We start from the raw sequence: 19,893 nt of genomic DNA on the forward strand, positions 1-19,893 counted from the left end.
ACCTGACTGCATTTAATTACAGAGTGTTCTCTTTTGGATCAGAGTCATGTATGTTCATGATTGAGTTCAACAAATAATTGTTGAGTCCGTTGTGGATATCGGGAACTGTAAGAACAGAGCAAATTGAACCCCAAACACATCTCCCTTTTTTTTGTCTTGTCTTTGGATGTGTTTGTTTAATATAAGCTTATATATTGGGTTCAAGTTGCAAATAGCTTAGACTTGTTCCATAATGTCAATTATTTATGAGAGTTTTCCATAAAATAGAGCCTGGATAGTGTAGACCTTTGCTTACTATGTTAATTTTTCTTCCGGCAGGCACCAATCCTTACTTGACTTTTCACTGTGTTAATCAGGGAACCATTTTGCTGGATCTTGCTCCAGAAGATAAAGAGTATCAGTCAGTAGAAGAGGAGGTAATGTACATCAGAATTTGTCATTATCTTTTCCTGAAATCCCTGCTTAACGTCTCTTTTTCCGAGAGAGGTGAACTTGCCTTGTATTGACCGATGGTCCGTGCCCGCTCATCGTCTTGTCTCCTTTGGCCGTTGTGGTGGCGCGCTGCCAGCATGAGAGTAGGACTGTAGACGTGGCGCTGATGCTGGCCCGTCGGAACCGCTCGGGTTTCCAGTGGGTGGGCCACACGTGCGTCTTTACTCTGGAGACTTTGCTGAAACTCGTAGAAGTAAAGACACTCTATAGAACTATTTTCTCATACTGATAAAATGCTACCTAAAAATAATATGGAGTGAGAATCTTGTCTCATAAATAATAAACATCTTCTCATCTTTCTTTTGGAGAAGGCAATGGCACCCCACTCCAGTACTCTTGCCTGGAAAATCCCACGGACAGAAGAGCCTGCTAGGCTGCAGTCCATGGGGTCGCTAGGAGTTGGACATGACTGAGCAACTTCACTTTCACTTTTCGCTTTCATGCATTGGAGAAGGAAATGGCAACCCACTCCAGTGTTCTAGCCTGGAGAATCCCAGGGACAGCGGAGCCTGGTGGGCTGCAGTCTCTGGGGTCGCACAGAGTTGGACACGACTGAAGCTACTTAGCAGCAGCAGCAGCAGCATCTTTCTTTTGATGAAAGTTTTAAATGTGGTTATAAGATAATGTGTGCCCAGGAAACCTGCCTCATAACTCCAGTCATCTTTCATTTCTACAGTCAGTTATTTTAAAGCACCAGAGTCGGACTGTGTGTGAACCTCCTGGTAGATGTGATGCCACAGAGATGCCCCCGCTCCTGATGGCTTATGCCTCACTGAGCTTGTACATCACTAAGTGCCTAATGGCGTTATCATAATAAATAAGCTTCCTAACTAATTCCACCGTTTTGCAGAGAAAGGCCTGCCTATATTTTTGTTTGTTTTCCCCCTCTTAATTAGTGCTGATATGATTCCCACCCCAGGGTCTCAGGACCCTGACCCCAGGGTTGCATTAAAGCTCATTCTTAGTTTATCAGGAAAGCATCCTGTTTTCTCCTGTCTTACTGAGTAATCATTCTCCTTGTAGGAACTAAACTCTGGTTATAAGGTCAAAAATTTGTAGTGACTAACTTCACAAAGGGAGCAGTAAGATAGAGAATCAACTCTTTGAGTCAGTTCTCTGAGAACCTTAGGAATTTAAAACATCTTAATTTTCAAATTATCATAATTCTTAATTTGGAGAGTAGAAGAAGGGTAAGTAGTGTTCAGAAGATAGTTATTCCACTTACGTGTTATACCCAGCTTCCTCCGTCTGTGCAAATATACTTTGAGATCCCAGAGCAAAGAGATGACATGGACTTTTTCACCTAAGGGACAAAAATTTATTGATTTTTATCAATTTTTTGTGTTTATTTTCAGCATTAGTGCAATGGGGTATTAGTTCAACGTTAGGAGTTTTAGTTAGACTCAATCACAATGTTGGTTCTCCTCAGTAACAAAAAATAGTAACGTGGATGACTCACTATGGTATTTTACCCCATGACATTTGCAGGAAAACTTTTCAAAGCTTTTATTACAAAATAAATAGAAAGTGCAAAAGTTTGATATTTATGTCTATTTTCTCACCAGAAATACTTACTCACTAAACTTGTTGACTCATTTATAGTGAACTCCTATTTACTTACTAGTGCTGAGTCTTAGACTCATTAGCGAAACAATACAATAGAATTAAAATGTTGAAAACAGGAGGACTATCTTCCGAATTCCACACCAGCATATTTTCAGAAGGTTATTTTGTCTTGTTCTGTAGATGCAAAGTACAATTCGAGAACACCGAGATGGTGGTAATGCGGGTGGCGTCTTCAACAGATACAACGTCATTCGAGTAAGTTTGGAGCGCTTCAGGGTGAAGACTGGATTGCACAGCTTGCCTGACTATCAGATATAGCTAGATCAGTTGACATTCATGAGACTAGTATGCTGATAAGACTACCAGCTCCCCCACAAATTTGGACTGTAATTTCTGTTTTCACTATTTCAAAGTAGTATTAAAGGCCTCGATTTTTAATCTGACTGAGTCAGTGATTATATCAGAATGCATACATCTCTTAATCTCAGTATTTTAATTCATAACATGAAATAAATGACTGACTGCCATATGCTTTTTTCAGAGGGGTGTCATAAAGATGAATAAAATCTGTTGATAAATGGTTTAACCCTTTGGGTTAATGGACCTATTGACATTACACCAGTACACATCAGAATTACCTGGGGAGCTTTCTGAAAGTACAGATTTATAGGCCCCTACAACCTGAAGTCCTCAAGTGATTCTGAAGTATAGCCAGGTCAGGTGTAGATAACGAACAAAGAGTGTAGCTGAAAATTGTCACTAAAAACAGAGTATTAACTGAATTATAGTGACCTGGCAACTGTATTGTTTTTAAATAAGGTTTTAAGCAAATGAAACAAAAATTGAACCTCCCTAAAGAAAAACATACTTTTGATTTTAAATTATAAACTGCCAGTTAACATGCATTTCACTGATTCGCTTCTTTCTTCCTCATCTTTAAAGATTCAGAAAGTTGTGAACAAGAAGTTGAGAGAGCGGTTCTGCCACAGACAGAAGGAAGTGTCCGAGGAGAACCACAACCACCACAACGAGCGCATGTTGTTTCACGGTGAGCACCCGCTGTCATCAGCTCTGTGTTTGCGAACTCCAGGAAGGTGAAAAGCCTGTGGCATTGATTGTGTTCGTGTTGTGTTAAAAATGGTTTTTATTTATCTTTTTCATTACATGTTGGTACCAGCTTTCTAAAGCATTACATGTATGGGCTTTCCAAGGCACGTACAAGGCAAATAACTTATCTGAAATTGTCTCAGAATTTAAATTGCATGCTGAGCCATCTAGATGGTGAAACACTGTTTTTGTTGTAGCTCAGCAGAATTGTTTTAGTTTATTGGATTATCTGTTTTTGCTTAAATCAATACTGGGTGTAAAATAATCTGTATTTTCAAAGTTACATTGTACTTTGCTATCTAAAATCTCACTATGAGTCCCTGGTAAAATTCTAGTACATGATAGTAATTTATGCATCGTAGACCATCCTACAGAGTAAACTTTTCATGTAAGCATTATTAGTGTTACTCTGCCAAGTGCAAATAGTATGTAGATAATAGAGATTCTAGAAAGTGCTCAAAACTGATCTGTCTTTATGTTTTTAGGTTCTCCTTTCATTAATGCCATTATTCATAAAGGGTTTGATGAGCGACATGCATATATAGGAGGAATGTTTGGTGCCGGGATTTATTTTGCTGAAAACTCTTCTAAAAGCAACCAGTATGTGTATGGAATCGGAGGAGGAACAGGCTGTCCCACGCACAAAGACCGGTCATGTTATATATGTCACAGGTGAGCATCATGCCTTCTGTGTAAGGGTTGCTACCCTCAGGTCATGGACCAGATTAGCTTCTCAGGCTCTGCAGAAGTCACAGGTCATTCTCACTCTTACTCCTAACAAATCAGACCGTCTTGAAGGTTAGATAGGAATAGCTGATCTGCCCCTACCCTAATCAGAGCAATGACATCAGAGCTGACAGCAGTTGTGGTAAAAGCCAGGTATTTGTCTGGGAAAAGCCATTCACAGGTTACAGCGAAGCTCCCTCCATCTTGACTTTCTCCCTGGGCTCCACTCTTGACTTTCTCCCTGGGCTCCACTCTCCTTATTTTAGATTCAGGACAAAATTGAGAATTATTTCTGGAGAACAAGGAACCTCTAGCACTAATCACATTTGAACTAGAGCACATAACTTCTCTAAACAAGTAGAATCTTTCATTTGTTCCTGGTCAGCGTTTGCCCCACAGGGTATTGGTATCCCACACTGGGACCACTGCATCTGCAGGCCGCACACAGGCACAAGGCAAGCTGGTGAGCAGACATGAGCCAGCCAGGCAGGGCCTGCATCTTCTCCTGTCTCCATAGCAACAAGGATGCCCTGGGGCAGGAGGCAGAAGGCAGGAGCGCGCTGTCAGGTCACACTCTGTGTGACATACGGACACTGGGTATAGCATGGCAGTGGGCCCAGCAGGCTGAGCAGGCAGAGTCTCAGCCTGCTCTGAGTAGTGCCACCACAGTGTGGAAATCGAGCTCGAAAAGCTTCCTTCTAATGCAAGTCCAAACCTTTTCCTCTGGGACCTACAAGAGGATACAGTTGATGCCAAGCCAACATTACCAGTAGCATCACACTAAAAAAGCCAGCCCAGGCAGGTTTCAATTAAACTGGGTCTAGCACAGTTTTGATTCACAGTAATATTTGTTTAGTCATAATGCACAGATCATACTTCATTACTTAAAAACTATTTGACTGAATAATAACTATTTACAGTTAACAGTAGGACCAAATCTTATAGCTTAGTTAAGATGTCTATTAATATGTTCAAGTATTTATTAAGGGTTTGCAGACTTTTATTTCAAAGGGCCACAGTGGTAAATATTTTAGGCTTTGCAGGCTGTAGGATCCCTGTCACAGTGACTCAGCTCTGTGCTTGTACAAAAGCAGCTACTGCCAGCCTGTAATGAATGTGTCTGTGTTCCAATAAAGTTTTATTTACAAAAACAGGTGGCTTTGCAGGCTGTAGGATCCCTGTCACAGTGACTCAGCTCTGTGCTTGTACAAAAGCAGCTACTGCCAGCCTGTAATGAATGTGTCTGTGTTCCAATAAAGTTTTATTTACAAAAACAGGTGGCAGCCTAGATTTGGCCCATAGTTTGCCAACGCCTAGTTTATTTAATACACTCTCTTCCCAATCAATCTTTCTTTTCCTCCATAATATTTAACAACTGCCTCAATTCATGTTTCACTCAGGTAGTGAACTTTCTGGCCATATATTGAAGCTAAGTATTTTTATATATAATCCACTTTTATTATTATTCTTTATCTCCTCTCAGACTTTACGTCTTCATAGTGAGTAAACCTAATTTTAACTTCAGACGCTGTTGCCGTCTGCTTATTTTCTTCACTTTCCTCCTGTCTGTCCACACTCATTCTTCCAGAATGCAGTTTCACCAGTATTTGTCTTTTTCCACTAGTCAGAACTTGCCAGGTGTTAATCTGTGATTGATTTCTAAACCATACCAAAACCACTTTAAACTTTAAGTGGAACTATTGAACCTGCTAACTGCTTATAGTAAATCAGTATTTCAAATCTCATCCTATTCCTACTCATAAAATTAAAAATGACATTTAAATTAGCTTGCCTTACGTTAACTATCTTTTTAAAAAATCAATAAACCTACCAGTTATACCATTCTAAGATTTAAAGCTTCCTTCATAGTATTGCTTTGCTTTTTTCTTCAGGCAAATGCTTTTCTGTAGAGTGACCCTTGGCAAGTCCTTTCTGCAGTTCAGCACCATGAAAATGGCCCACGCCCCGCCAGGCCATCACTCTGTCATTGGGAGGCCAAGTGTGAATGGGCTGGCCTACGCCGAATACGTCATCTACAGAGGAGAGCAGGTATGGTGCTCGTGAGATAAGCGAGCCCAGGCTGCTGTAAACAGTGGATTCAAAATGCGAAGACCACATAAGAATTAAAGAAAACCATTTACTGTAATAATGTAAATATGAATTTAGTTGAATTTTCAAGTGGATTGAAAAGGAGAAAAAATAGATTAACTATATACATGAAAACAATGTTTTATTATATGCCAACAGTCTTGGGCCAGGTGAGGTGTGGAGTAGGGCGAAGAATTGCAAACAAATTCTGGATTTCATTTAGATCTGTTGATTGTGGGCAAAGATTTGAAACTCTTTCAGGGTGTATTCTGGGATTAAGCAAATGAGTAAATATGTGATGTGTTGATTTGGGGAACTGGGTTCTCACTGTGGAAGAAGAGATGTAAATATGGAATGAGGGAAGGTGAGAATGACTCTAGGGACAGACAGAGATTGGAGGTATTGATAGGAACGAATGGTTTCTAGTAAATGTGTATATGTTTGTACACATTTAAGTATATGCAGGTATGGGTTTATGAACAAGAGATATGCTAGGCACATATATATATATGAGTACATATGTGCATGTATTTCTTAGCACTGTCTGCTGAAAGCAAAAAAAAACAAAACCCAGTAGCAATGAGGACTCCTCAAGCCCAGATCTTGGCCTGTAATACCATGCCCCATAGAAGGATCTTTGAAGAAACAGCTAATTCCAGGGCTGGAGCAGATTAGGAACTTGTTACACCAGAAAGGAATGAAGTCCTCAAAAACAATGATGGGAGCATGTCACAGGGACACAGAGTCAGCTCAGAGTGGCTCCCAGTGGCCAAATCTGAGATAATTTGAACATCAGAATAAGTATAGTAATAAATTTTACACCATTGGAAAGAATAGGAATTTATGATTCCATATGGATAACCAAGAAAGGAAGGGAGAAAGGGAGGAAGGAAGCTTTCAGGTTAAATGAAACCCCAGAGACAGGATAGCTAACTGCAGATTCTCCCCCCAAAGTAGATCTGGTATTAGAAGAGAAAGGACATTATTAGATCTACAAATAAAATTGAAATATAAATGGTAGGTTAAAAAATGTAATATGTCCGTATAAAATTTATATATGAGAATATCCCTATTCTTAGGAAATAAATACTGGCATATTTAGGAATTAAAAAAACCATGACAAGGTATACTACTAAATCTGAAATGACTCAGGGAGAAACATATCTGAATCTCTCTGTGTGTCTGTCTAGTATATAGAGAAGTAGGGAGAAAGTCCACATGATAAAGCAAATAGGATAAATAAAACCTTAACAATATTTGGGTGTAGGTAAAGGGTCGGACTCTTCGCATGAGGTGACCAAAGCACTGGAGTTTCGGCCTTAGCATCATTCCTTCCAAAGAAATCCCAGGACTGATCTCCTTCAGAATGGACTGGTTGGATCTCCTTGCAGTCCAAGGGATTCTCAAGAGTCTTCTCCAACACCACCTTGGAGAAGTGGTCTTCTCCACCACTTTTGATGCTCAAAAGCATCAATTCTTTGGTGCTCAGCTTTCTTAACAGTCCAACTCTCACGTCCATACATGACCACTGGAAAAACCATAGCCTTGACTAGATGGACCTTTGTTGGCAAAGTAATGTCTCTGCTTTTCAATATGCTATCTAGGTTGGTCATAACTTGCCTTCCAAGGAGTAAGTGTCTTTTAATTTCATGGCTGCAATCACCATCTGCAGTGATTTCAGAGCCCCCAAAAATAAAGTCTGACACTGTTTCCACTGGTTCCCCATCTATTTCCCACGAAGGGATGGGACCAGATGCCATGCCATGATCTTCGTTTTCTGAATGTTGAGCTTTAAGCCAACTTTTTCACTCTCCACTTTCACTTTCATCAAGAGGCTTTTTAGTTCCTCTTCATTTTCTGCCATAAGGGTGGTGTCATCTGCATATCTGAGGTTACTGATATTTCTCCCGGCAGTCTTGATTCCAGCTTGTGCTTCTTCCAGCCCAGCATTTCTCATGATGTACTCTGCATATAAGTTAAATAAGCAGGGTGACAATATACAGCCTTGATGTACTCCTTTTCCTATTTGGAACCAGTCTATTGTTCCATGTCCAGTTCTAACTGTTGCTTCTTGACCTGCATATAGGTTTCTAAAGAAGCAGGTCAGGTGGTCTGGTATTCCCATCTCTTTCAGAATTTTCCACAGTTTATTGTGATCCACACAGTCAAAGGCTTTGGCATAGTCAATAAAGCAGAAATAGATGTTTTCTGGAACTCTCTTGCTTTTTCCATGATCCAGCGAATGTTGGCACTTTGATCTCTGGTTCCTCTGCCTTTTCTAAAACCAGCTTGAACGTCTGGAAGTTCATGGCTCACGTATTGCTGAAGTCTGGCTTGGAGAATTTTGAGCATTACTTTACTAGCGTGTGAGATGAGTGCAATTGTGCGGTAGTTTGAACATTCTTTGGCATTGCCTTTCTTTGGGATTGGAATGAAAACTGACCTTTTCCAGTCCTGTGGCCACTGCTGAGTTTTCCCAATTTGCTGGCATATTGAGTGCAGCACTTTCACAGCATCATCTTTCAGGATTTGAAATAGCTCGACCAGAATGCCATCACCTCCACTAGCTTTGTTCGTAGTGATGCTTTCTAAGGCCCACTTGACTTCACATCCCAGGATGTCTGGCTCTAGGTCAGTGATCACACCATTGTGATTATCTGGGTCGTGAAGATCTTTTTTGTACAGTTCTTCTGTGTATTCTCACTACCTCTTCTTAATATCTTCTGCTTCTGTTAGGTCCATACCATTTCTGTCCTTTATCAAGCCCATCTTTGCATGAAATGTTTCCTTGGTATCTCTAATTTTCTTGAAGAGATCTCTAGTGTTTCCCATTCTGTTGTTTTCCTCTATTTTTTTGCATTGATCACTGAGGAAGGCTTTCTTATCTCTCCTTGCTATTCTTTGGAATTCTGCATTCAGATGCTTATATCTTTCCTTTTCTCCTTTGCTTTTCGCTTCTCTTCTTTTCACAGCTGTTTGTAAGGCCTCCTCAGACAGCCATTTTGCTTTTTTGTATTTCTTTTCCATGGGGATGGTCTTGATCCCTGTCTCCTGTACAGGGGCAGGAAGAGAAGGGGACTACAGAGAATGAGATGGCTGGATGGCATCACTGACTTGATGCATGTGAGTCTGAGTGAACTCTGGGAGTTGCTGATAGACAGGGAGGCCTGGCGTGCTGCGATTCATGGGGTCGCAAAGAGTCGGACACGACTGAGTGACTGAACTGAACTGAACGGAATGATGCTAAAGCTGAAACTCCAGTACTTTGGCCACCTCATGCAAAGAGTTGACTCATTGGAAAAGACTCTGATGCTGGGAGGGATTGGGGCCAGGAGGAGAAGGGGACGACAGAGGATGAGATGGCTGGATGGCATCACCGACTTGATGGACCTGAGTTTGAGTGAACTCTGGGAGTTGGTGCTGGACAGGGAGGCCTGGCGTGCTGCAATTCATGGGGTTGCAAAGAGTCGGACACGACTAAGCTATTGAACTGAACTGAATTGAAAAAGGTCGGACACGACTGAGAGACTTTTGAACTTAATGTGCCAGTTTGCAGTTGTTTACAAATAAAGAGTTTTTGAAGTACCACAGAATACTTTTATCAGATTTTTCTTTTTAAATCAGAAATGCCCAGCTTCTAGAAAAAATATTTTCACTTTGACTCAGTAATTCTACCTTCAGAAATCTGTTTCAGATAAAATCAGTGACAGTCACATCCCCCAAAAAGCGCCTAGAAGGATGTTCATTGCTGTCTCGATTATCATAATGAAAATTTTAAACAAACTAAATATTTAGCAAAAAGGGAACGATTAAATGAATGTTAGTATATTTGTGTGCCTGTGATTTAAAAATATGTCTACATGGTATTTGCTAAACAGAATCAACCAAAACATAAGAGCAGTTATCTCTGGGTATTAAGATTATAGATGATTACAGTTTTCTCTACCGAACACTTTTCCAGATCTTGTAAGTTAGCTATGGGAAATAGAATTTCATTCACATTTGGGTGGGAAGAAATAACATGTCTAGTATTTGCTGATCTTTTAACCATTTCCCAAGTACTTTGACTTGATAACTTGTTGAAATTCTCTTGCTAGAAACATTTAAAGAATGATGTGGTCCACATCATATTTGAAAGAAAAAAAAAGTACCTTAAAAATGGATAAACTCTGTTGTTTCAGGGGAGCACACCTGTGCTTCCCTATGCAGGTAAACACATGGACAGTGTTAATTATAATGTCTACTAATTGGGTCGTTGCCCATGAGCAATTTCTCCTGACTTATGGTAGTTTTCCTTTGCCAACTTTTCTTTCATTCCCCTTAGTTATACCTTATATCATATTTCACCTTTAGTATCAACATTTCTAAGAACATGTAAATGTTTTATTCAGAGGGTTGATCTGAGGAGCATTATATATTATTGGTGGGATTGTTTCTTTCTTTAGAATTGAAAAGATATATTGAAAATTAACTGCACTGTACTTGAAAGAAAAATAGTTCCAATTTTAGTATATGACTAGACTTAAAATATCAGGAACGTTTTTGTATGTTGTACTTTAAGCCTCACATTAATTAGACATAGAGGAAGTATTCTCTGGTCATTGGCAGTTACAGGGATGTGGCCTGTTTTACTGAAGTGATATGAACAATGCAGAGCAACTTAACCTGGAGAACGGAACAGAACGATTTGTAGAATGATTTTCAAACATACAAAATCATTCAAGGGAGCATGATGCCTCCTCATCTCAGTGGAGAATAAACTATAAACACTTGAGTTTAAATTATAGCATTGAGGATTTGAGTTAAGAAGAATTTCCTGAAAGTGAAAGTCACTCAGTCATGTCCAGCTCTTTGCGACACCAAAAAAGTCCATGGAATTCTCCAGGCCAGAATACTGGAGTGGGTAGCCTTTCCCTTCTCCAGGGGACCTTCCCAACCCAGGGATTGAACCCAGTGTCTCCCACATTGCAGGTGGATTCTTTACCAGCTGAGCCACATGGGAAGCCCAAGAATACTGGAGTGGGTAGCCTACCCCTTCTCCAGCAGATCTTCCGGATGCAAGATTCGAACTGGGGTCTCCTGCATTCTAGGAAGATTCTTTACCAACTGAGCTATCAGGGAATTTGGCTTCTAAAAGTGATTGTTGAATCTTTTCTTCTAAGTACTTAAAAAAATATGCTGTATGCTCTTAGAACCAGCTTGGGTTTAGAGTAAGACTTGACAGGAAATAATGTTTGTTGGTCTATCCTGGGCCCTTCTGGTCCTGAAGTTTATTAATTCCCTTGCCTTAAAGCCTACTTCTGGACTTTGATATGATTAATTCCTATCTCAAACTATATGCTCAGTCACTCAGTTGTGTCCAGTTCTTTGCGACCCCATGAACTATAGCCCTCCAGGCCCCTCTGTCCATGGGATTTTCCCAGAAAGAACACTGGAGTGGGTTGCCATTATACACAGAAGCAATTCAGTAGCCTAGTGAGTAAGAACCAGAAGCACTCAGAAAATGATCTTTAAGTCATTCATACCATTAGAATCTGCCTAAATTTTACATGTGTTGGGAATCTAAAATACCATACTACCAAATTCAAATACTTGCGTTACCGATTCCTTTGCTTAAGCAACTTTTCTACAAGCAAAAGGATGTATCACACAAAGGATCATAGAAGACAGGGGTAGAGGCTCATCTTCAGAGCCATTCTCTTTCCTGTCAAAGTTGCCTTTCACTAGTCAACTTGTCAAAATGACCTCCAAACTCTTGCCTCTAGGTTACTGGTGACCCCGCACACCTCGCCTCCCCCCACACCTCACTCAGTGGGTTACCTCATCATCTATGATTAACTTGAAATCAGTTCAGTGAATTATTCTGTCTTTGACTTTTCTTGAAAATGCTGTGTGACAGCAATCGATGAGGTGACATGAGAAAGATTTTTCTTTGCCTTAGTTTTCTGGTTTTTGGCACGTGACTCTGCTGCTGCTGCTGCTAAGTCACTTCAGTTGTGTCCGACTCTGTGCAACTCCATGGACTGCAGCCTACCAGGCTGCTCCGTCCATGGGATTCTCCAGGCCAGGACACTGGAGTGGGATGCCATTTCCTTCTCCAATGCATGAAAAGTGGAAAGTGAAAGTGAAGTCGCTCAGTCCTGTCTGACTCTTAGCAACCCCATGGACTGCACCCTCCCAGGCTCCTCCATCCATGGGATTTTCTGGGCAACAGTACTGGAGTGGGGTGCCATTGCCTTCTCCCATGGCATGTGACTCTAGGGAGGCGTAAATGTGGTGTGACGAATTTACAGTATTCAGAGGTAAAATAACATGATAGCAATTCTAGGATTACAGGGTTTACACAGGTTTACGTACAGAGATGAAAGTGGACCTCCTCACTGTCCAGGCACCTATGAATTAGCTGGCCTTTGCAGGCTCTCAAGGTGTATGTAGAGTATGGGTTATGACCAGCAGCCTCTGAAGCATCCACGTGAAGCTGGGCTTCAGTATCTTACCTGCCCAAAGGATGATAATGCTTTCTTCCTGTCCTTTCCAGGCATACCCAGAGTATCTGATCACATACCAGATCATGAAGCCGGAAGCTCCTTCACAGACCGCGACAGCCGCAGAACAGAAGACCTAGTGAACGCCCATTGGTAAAGGCCGGATCGGATTTCAGCCCAGGCCTGGATGACAGTGGATTGTTTTCAACAAAATCAATATTCTGTAAATCCCTGACAGCCTAGAAATAAGCTGTTTGTCTTTTATAAAGCATTGCGATAGTGATGAATATAGTATGAGTAACTGATACATACTCAACTGCTACTGTTCCCTTTGAGGAAATGTTTACAGGGGCGGCCTTTTAATATATCTCAGGCTCATTTTCATTGCAGTTATCCATCGCTAAGACAGGACTACTTCGATCTAGACTTAATGGGAAAAAAGACAACATAACCAATACTTTTCCCAAATGTTCACAATTCACACACTACATTTGCTTTTCTACATATGGCCCGTGTATATAATAAATATACACATATGACAGGCTCATTTTTTAGTTTTTTCTGAGCATTATCATCCACTTTTTGTTGCTATCATTGTTGTTGCTTACTTTGAAAATGAGCCCGAGCCTTCCTGAGGATATTTTGCACAGTCACACTGACTAAAATCACTAGTGACATAACCCGAGCTTCCGGCTGAGCAAGGCTTTTAGTGTCCACTTTTTTTCCCCCACTGATTTATTTTTTATCTGTACCTCTTATCAGCATAAACGGAGATGGAAAGGAAAAACGCCACATTTCAGTTTCCTTTTATGATTGGCCAGTCTTACAAGGGAAAAGCACCCAGCATCCACCTGATTTAGGAACTCCCGGGTTCAGAGCAAGTCGAAGCCCATGAGAGCCACTCGCACTTCCCAATGCAGGCCTGCCTCCAAGGCGTTCAGGATGGTGCTGGAGGGCCAGGAAGAGCCCAGCCGGTGAGAGGCTGTGGTGAGGCTGTGGTGACGTTCAGAGGGGAGACCACCGGGGAGGCCTGTGAATCCAGAAGCATTGTTAAGACGCGTGAGGGGCCTGAGGTGCGAAAATACAGCAGCAGAAGAGGACCACGAGGACTTCTCCAAGATAACACTACTTCCCTTCACTTAACCCGCACCACCAGAACTGTCGCCCCAGAAGCAGCTGCCTTACTTCCCAATTCGGTGGAATTACCATACTCCAGTAGAAACACAAAAATACTACTTGATTGCTCCTCTAGTTTAGAAAGCTGGGGTTCAAATCCTGTTTAGTCACTGGGTAGGCACAAATGGGAGAACTCTTTTGTTTGCTCCAGATTTGGGGTTTATTTTGAGTGAGGTGCTTCAGATAGTTTACATAGGTCCCTGCACTAAATTTTTGAACCATTGTCTCAAACTGCTTAATAGATGAGGAGAACAAAAATGGAAACCAAAGCTCTTTCGGTTGTTTTTTAAATGAGAGAAATAGTCATACTGTTTCTTCTTGAAATCACTGTTTTGCTTTTTTTCCCTCAACATTTGTCAAGTGCACGTTGACACTTGTAAAAAAAAAAAAATTATCTGTGACGTTTCTCACACTGGTCCTTTTCATCTTAACTGAATATTGAATTGAGTGCATTAACATATTTACATGGACATGCTGTGTGTCTACTCAGCTTCGAAGCAAAGTAATATAAATGTGGCAGAAAAAAAGGAAAAACAGTGTGATGCAAACTTGCCATTTCAATTTACAGTCCTGAAAACTGATTTGCTTGTTTGTTTTTTTTTAATGCAGGTTGATTAAGCTGTGACTTCATTTAATCTCCTAAAGAAAAATAAAATGGTTACATGCAAAGATTCTAGAATAGGGTCTTAAAAACACACATTTTGCTTTCCTTTTGGCTTGAGTCCAATGCTAGAACTAGGCATCAGGAACTAGTTTTGAGTTTTATAGCTGAATCTTGCATGGGTCCTCAAAATTAAATCAAGAATTAGCCTCAGTTGTTGCTTCTATTGAAGTTTTAGTGACCCAAGCTGGGTGTTTGTGTCTTGGCTACTTGTTTAATAGCACTAGAATTCCACACAGAGCTCCCAAGTTTGATATTCATGAAGAGGGCTGTTTTCCTCCCTTCCTTCTTTTTTGCTGTGTTTGTAACAGTGGGTTGAAGGAATTGGCATTTGTGTCGTTTTCAGTAGCTGTGAAAGTGTATACTACTTGCCTCCAATTAGATATAGTTTAAAATGGTAAACACAGCTGTGATTTTTAGTTAAGTAAAAAGGATGAATATGGTATGGATCTCAAAAGCTTTATAGCTTCATTAAAAACAGAAGCCACTACCCACTCAACTGTGGTTATATGTCGTTTCCGTCACACTAACTAGGTTAACGGATGTGCCAGTTTGAAACTTCAGCCTTATATTTGAGAAGCTAAGCCGTGGTTCGGTATTTAAACTGCCAATGTTATATCTGACATTCTGTGTGCCGAGTAAAGGTACTGTGTAAGGAAGACATTTGCTGTGCTTCTTGTCTTGTAATGATTTGAGTATGTAGTAGTTCTTGAAGGAATGTGTACATACTACTCATCTGCTGAAGAGAATGAGGTAATCAGTATCTCATAGGAGCCAAATACATTTTTTCAAAACTTGAAAACCAAAGGTTACCCTGAGCGCGTTTCAACTTAGCAGACATTGATTGCATTTGGAGTTTCCACCCATAGTAGTGGGTCTTAAAAGCATGGCATTCGGCTAGGCTGAGATGCAGTTAATTTCTTGTACACGCTCTACAGAAACACTAGCAAGTGAGGGCTTCCAGTACGCCCGCCCCTGAGTGGGCCCTCTGTTTCCCAAACCACAGAGAAGAGAGAATCCAGACCCTCCAGCCCACTGCACGTCTGACATCAAAGGGCTTCTAGCCCTGATGGCCCGGTTTGCTAGCTGTTGGCATCAGTTAAGTGGTCTGGACTGGGCACTTTTCTCCTTGTTCTTGGCCTCCTTCCCTTTTCCCCAGATTGCTAATCCGGATTTAGGATTAGCTCCAGCAGTTACCTTTGACCCCACTCATTTGCCTCCTTTCTCTGTCTTGAGTCTTGCATACATACAGCGACTGTACCTCAGTTTCCAGTTCACAACCAGAGTCAGGTAGTAGGCCTCATGTTCTCTGCCTAGAAGATTCGGCCACTTTGTTGACAGATGACAGCATGGAACCCACAGTTCTGATTCTGTGCAGAATAATAGCAGTACAACCAGAATCCTTCCTTCATCTTTTTCTTCTTGGAATTTGGAATTCCTGGCTTTTCAGTGACATAAGTAAACAACACTAGGACGTTTGTGTGAGATGACATCCTGCTCCTTTGAGCTTGATATTAGTGGCTACACTAATTTCTCTTTGCTCTCCAAATAGCGAAGTGCATTGATACGTGCAGAGAAATGCCTAAATGTGGCAAATAAAGTAATATAGAGTAATATCATAGCCTCTATTCAAAAAATAAAATTTTGGTGTACGCTAGAAAACAGCATTAGAATGCAATAAGTTGTCTATGTTTATCTCACAGCTGCACTTGGCCACTGCTCACCCTCGTTCTTAAACACCTGTACCTTCTGGATTTCCGTGAACACTTTCAAACAGAAATGGTGTGTATTTTTAAGCACCTTTCCCCTAGGATATCCAGATCCTATTTGTATGATAATCTATGATAAACAGCCTTTTTTCTGTATTTTTCTTTTGGGCAGTTATCTGACATAGAGCTATAGATTTTAATCATTCAGGCAGCGCTCAAAACTAACATTAAGATAGGGTTTCATGTGTCAGAAATTTAAAGACTAAACTTTGATGTCAAATCAGTGACAGAGAAATTAAAAGAAAGTAATTGTGAAGATGATATTTGTGCTTTGGCTGGATACGTCTAGCATATGAAAAGGAAATGCATTAAAAAAAAACTTAAAAAGTAAGACTACTTCAGATACCTTGTGCATTTTGAAATTAATAGACAATTAAAATTTCTTAAGAAAGCCTTAGCTATGGCAGAGAACTTTTCATCTTTTATATCCTAATAAACACAGAGTTGTAATTCCATTTCTCAGCATGTGAAAGATGTCAGCATGTTGGGTGTATCTCCATGTATCTCCCACCTGGTAAACTTAGTTGACAAGAATCTATTTTCTAAGGAATCCTCCTTTATCTGCAGAGGAGCTGAGAGAATCAAACCATCCCCCATTCCTCTGCAGCTGAACTTCCTCAGCTATCAAACATTCTGGTTGAGGGAAATGATTTCAAAACCCATGAAGTTTTGTGCATGTAGGGATTACCAGCAACTCATGAAGTGATAGATACCATGTAGAATTTGAGTGTTGCACAAGCTAATTTTGAATCATTTAAAAATATAAACCACAGTGATAAGTGACAAGCAGTAGGAAGCTAAGATTTTACATACTCCCCAAGACCAAATATGCTCACAAAGTGACCAGTTTTAAACATCTGCAGAGGTTGTTAACTCCTTTGAGAGAATATTCACACGGTAGAGGTGACTGCATTCTGACTCTTCATTTTTTCACATTTGCTTTTATGCTTTACACTTTCACATCTCCATACACACCCCACCACCCATCTTTTTCAAACAGATTTCTCATGCTCTAGGATCTAGAGTGTTTGGTTATTCTTCATAAGCCTGCCCTTTTCCGCAGGCAGCTCTTGAAGCCCCTTGATGTCTCTTTGTGTTTGCAGAGAAGTACAGTTAAACCCTGGTGGAGCGGGGGGAGGTCCCTTACATGCCTCCAGCCCCTCCCAAGGCTCAGGAGGAACAGCTAGAAAACACAATAAAAATTGGAAAGGAACCAAAATCTTTGAGGCTGATAGCCTAGACCTAGAAGCCGACCTTGACTATATAACCATTCTATTCATGACACAGAATATTTAAACTCTTCATGTGCATAGAATACCTGCTTCTGCTTCCATTGTTTCAAGCTCACCCTGTCTATTGTCTTTGATACCTACAGACTAAAAGGTACTTATATCAAGGTTTCTCAAAAACATTTACAAAACCAGCTTTGAGGAAATCAAGAGTGTTTCCTGGCAACAGCATTTGAAGTAGTAAGTGTATCTTCTCATTGTGATGTTGGTCTGTGTACATAACCAACGTAGTGACTCTTCGGTTATCATTATTGGTAATGTTTTTATTTGTAGTCTCTGTGACCCACCAATGGCAGGGAGTTCAATTCACTCTCCTGTCCTGTTTTACGTTTGTCTATTTGTAGAATTGCCAGATAAAAGACACCCAGTTAAATTTGAATTTCAGATAAATAATTGTTTTGCTTAAGTATGGTTTGCATTATTTGGCATATATTTACTGTAAAAAATTATTATTTATCTGAAATTCAAACTTAACATCCTGGGCTTTTTGGCTTTGTTTTGTTTCGTTTTACTAAATCTGGCAACCCTGTTGATTTGGTTGTAGGAAATTGCTTACAGCATGTAAATTCTTCTAGACTTCACTCTCACATGGATTGGAGGACCTTTTCTTCCCCCTCACCCTCTTCTTTCCAAAAGAGAGCGTCAAGGAACTCAACCTGCCTGCATGGTGGGTTTCTATTTAAGACATCTTTATGATTATATTTAACCTGTAATTGTGCTTTGGCTAAATGTCTAACTTACAGTACTTGTAATTGTTTAATATTCAATAAAAACATTTTTAAAGTATACGGTATGTGGGTAGCAGTTAGCTCTGAAGTGTTTTCATTTCCCTGTTTGTTCCATTCAACCTGACCAACCTTAATGCGACTGCCCTAAAACTGCCGGAAAAGACAAACAACAGCTCCCTCTCATCTTCGGACAAGTCTCTATGAGACCCGCACGAAGGGCCTTACCCTCACCTCGCAGCCCACATGGGAGTCACTGAGGTAGGTACAGCAATAGCAGAAGCACAGCTGCCTTTTAGAAATATCTTCACAACAACGGGGCACGCACTTTGGAGACAGACTTCACTCTGGCTCCCAAGGCAGCTGGGAGGCCGGCAAAGTGGTATGGCTCCGGACCTCACTCCCTCCTTGTATCGTGGGAGTGTGGGGCACAGGAGCCAGTGGACTACCTGCCTCTTGTGATGGCACTGCTTTGGTGGCTGTGACTCAGGCTAGAGAAAGTGCACCCTATGAATAGCACTTGTGACCCTTTGTCATTGGGCACGGTTCATTTTTCCTTGTTATTTTATAATCATAAGACAGCACAGTGGGCGTCTAAGCTGAAGGAGCACCTGGCATTACAAAGGTCATCCAAAGACTTTGCTGGTGGCCCAGTGGTTAAGAATCTGCCCACTAATGCAGGGGACGCAGGTTCGATCCCTGGTCAGAGAATTAAGATCCCACATGCCACGGGGCAGCTAAGCCCACATGGCCATAACTAAGATCCAACGCAAACAAATAATATAAAAGGTGATCAGTTCCCATTCAGCTGAGACCTGGCTGCCAGATTTGCAGCTTAGCATCTGCTCTAAAGATCTGCGTCTAGAACAAGGGGAAGGGGATGGTGCAGGACTTCAGTTGGCCAAACCCCACCTGTCCTGTAGAGCTAACAATGAATAAGACGTCTGACAATATGTAGGTGACATGTTCATTTTTTTAATAGGATTCTTGGCATACTTTACTTGGTCAAAGGCTGATTTGAAAAGTAATTCTATTCATCTCTACTTTGATAATTCTGCTTACAAGTCTGGAGAATGTTATACAAAGCATAAGATAAATTAGGTGTTTAGGAATTACAGATCCAAACTACCATATATAAAATAAATAACAAGGACTTACTTTTGGATGGCATCACTGACTCAATGGACATGAGTTTGAGCAAACTCCTGGAGATGGTGAAGGCCAGGGAAGTCTGGTGTGCTACAGTCCGTGGGCTCGCAAAGAGTCAGACATGACTGAGTGACTGAACAATACAAAAATATAGAACAGGGAACTATAATATCTTGTAATATCCTAAATGCAAAAGAATCTATATATAAAGCTGAATCACTTTGCCGTATACCTGAAACTAACAGAACATTGTAAAATACCTATACTTAATTTTGTTTTAAACAGTTTAAAAAGAAGAAAACCATGGATTGAATCCATGGTGGTATGAAGAGGCTGGAGTTTTCAGGAAACCATGGCTGCTGTGGACCACCAGATTGGTTCACAACCCCCAGGAAATTCTACGGGGGCTCTGGGTCTCTTCCATCTGCCAAGTAGGAATAATTTCTGCCAAAGTTATTTAGTAGGAATATTCTGAAGGTCTTCAAGTGCTCTTGGGGTCCTAGGAGAAAGCAGAAGTGTAACGAGAAATCTGGCCGGCTACGTAGTCTGTAAGTGCAGCAAGTTTGCTGAAAGACCGTATAGGATGAAGACACCTCAAACTGCCGGAGTTCAAGGCCTGGCTCTGCCACTTACTATTAATAGCCACGTGACTTTGGGAAG

At 40.8% G+C, this 19,893-nt stretch overlaps 1 protein-coding gene across 1 annotated transcript in view; it reads left to right on the forward strand.

The window, feature by feature from the left end:
- Positions 1-18,147, forward strand: part of TNKS (tankyrase) — a 161,726-nt gene extending 143,579 nt beyond the window's left edge. The window contains exons 22-27 of the mRNA XM_027530098.1: positions 319-416; positions 2,239-2,313; positions 3,001-3,106; positions 3,651-3,837; positions 5,784-5,940; positions 12,518-18,147. Of these exons, the coding sequence (XP_027385899.1) occupies positions 319-416; positions 2,239-2,313; positions 3,001-3,106; positions 3,651-3,837; positions 5,784-5,940; positions 12,518-12,604 (710 nt within the window). The 3' untranslated portion in view covers positions 12,605-18,147. The remainder of the gene's footprint in view (positions 1-318; positions 417-2,238; positions 2,314-3,000; positions 3,107-3,650; positions 3,838-5,783; positions 5,941-12,517) is intronic.
- Positions 18,148-19,893: the final 1,746 nt, after the last annotated feature.

The sequence above is a fragment of the Bos indicus x Bos taurus genome, chromosome 27, assembly GCF_003369695.1.
Source record: "Bos indicus x Bos taurus breed Angus x Brahman F1 hybrid chromosome 27, Bos_hybrid_MaternalHap_v2.0, whole genome shotgun sequence".
NCBI lineage: Eukaryota > Metazoa > Chordata > Mammalia > Artiodactyla > Bovidae > Bos > Bos indicus x Bos taurus.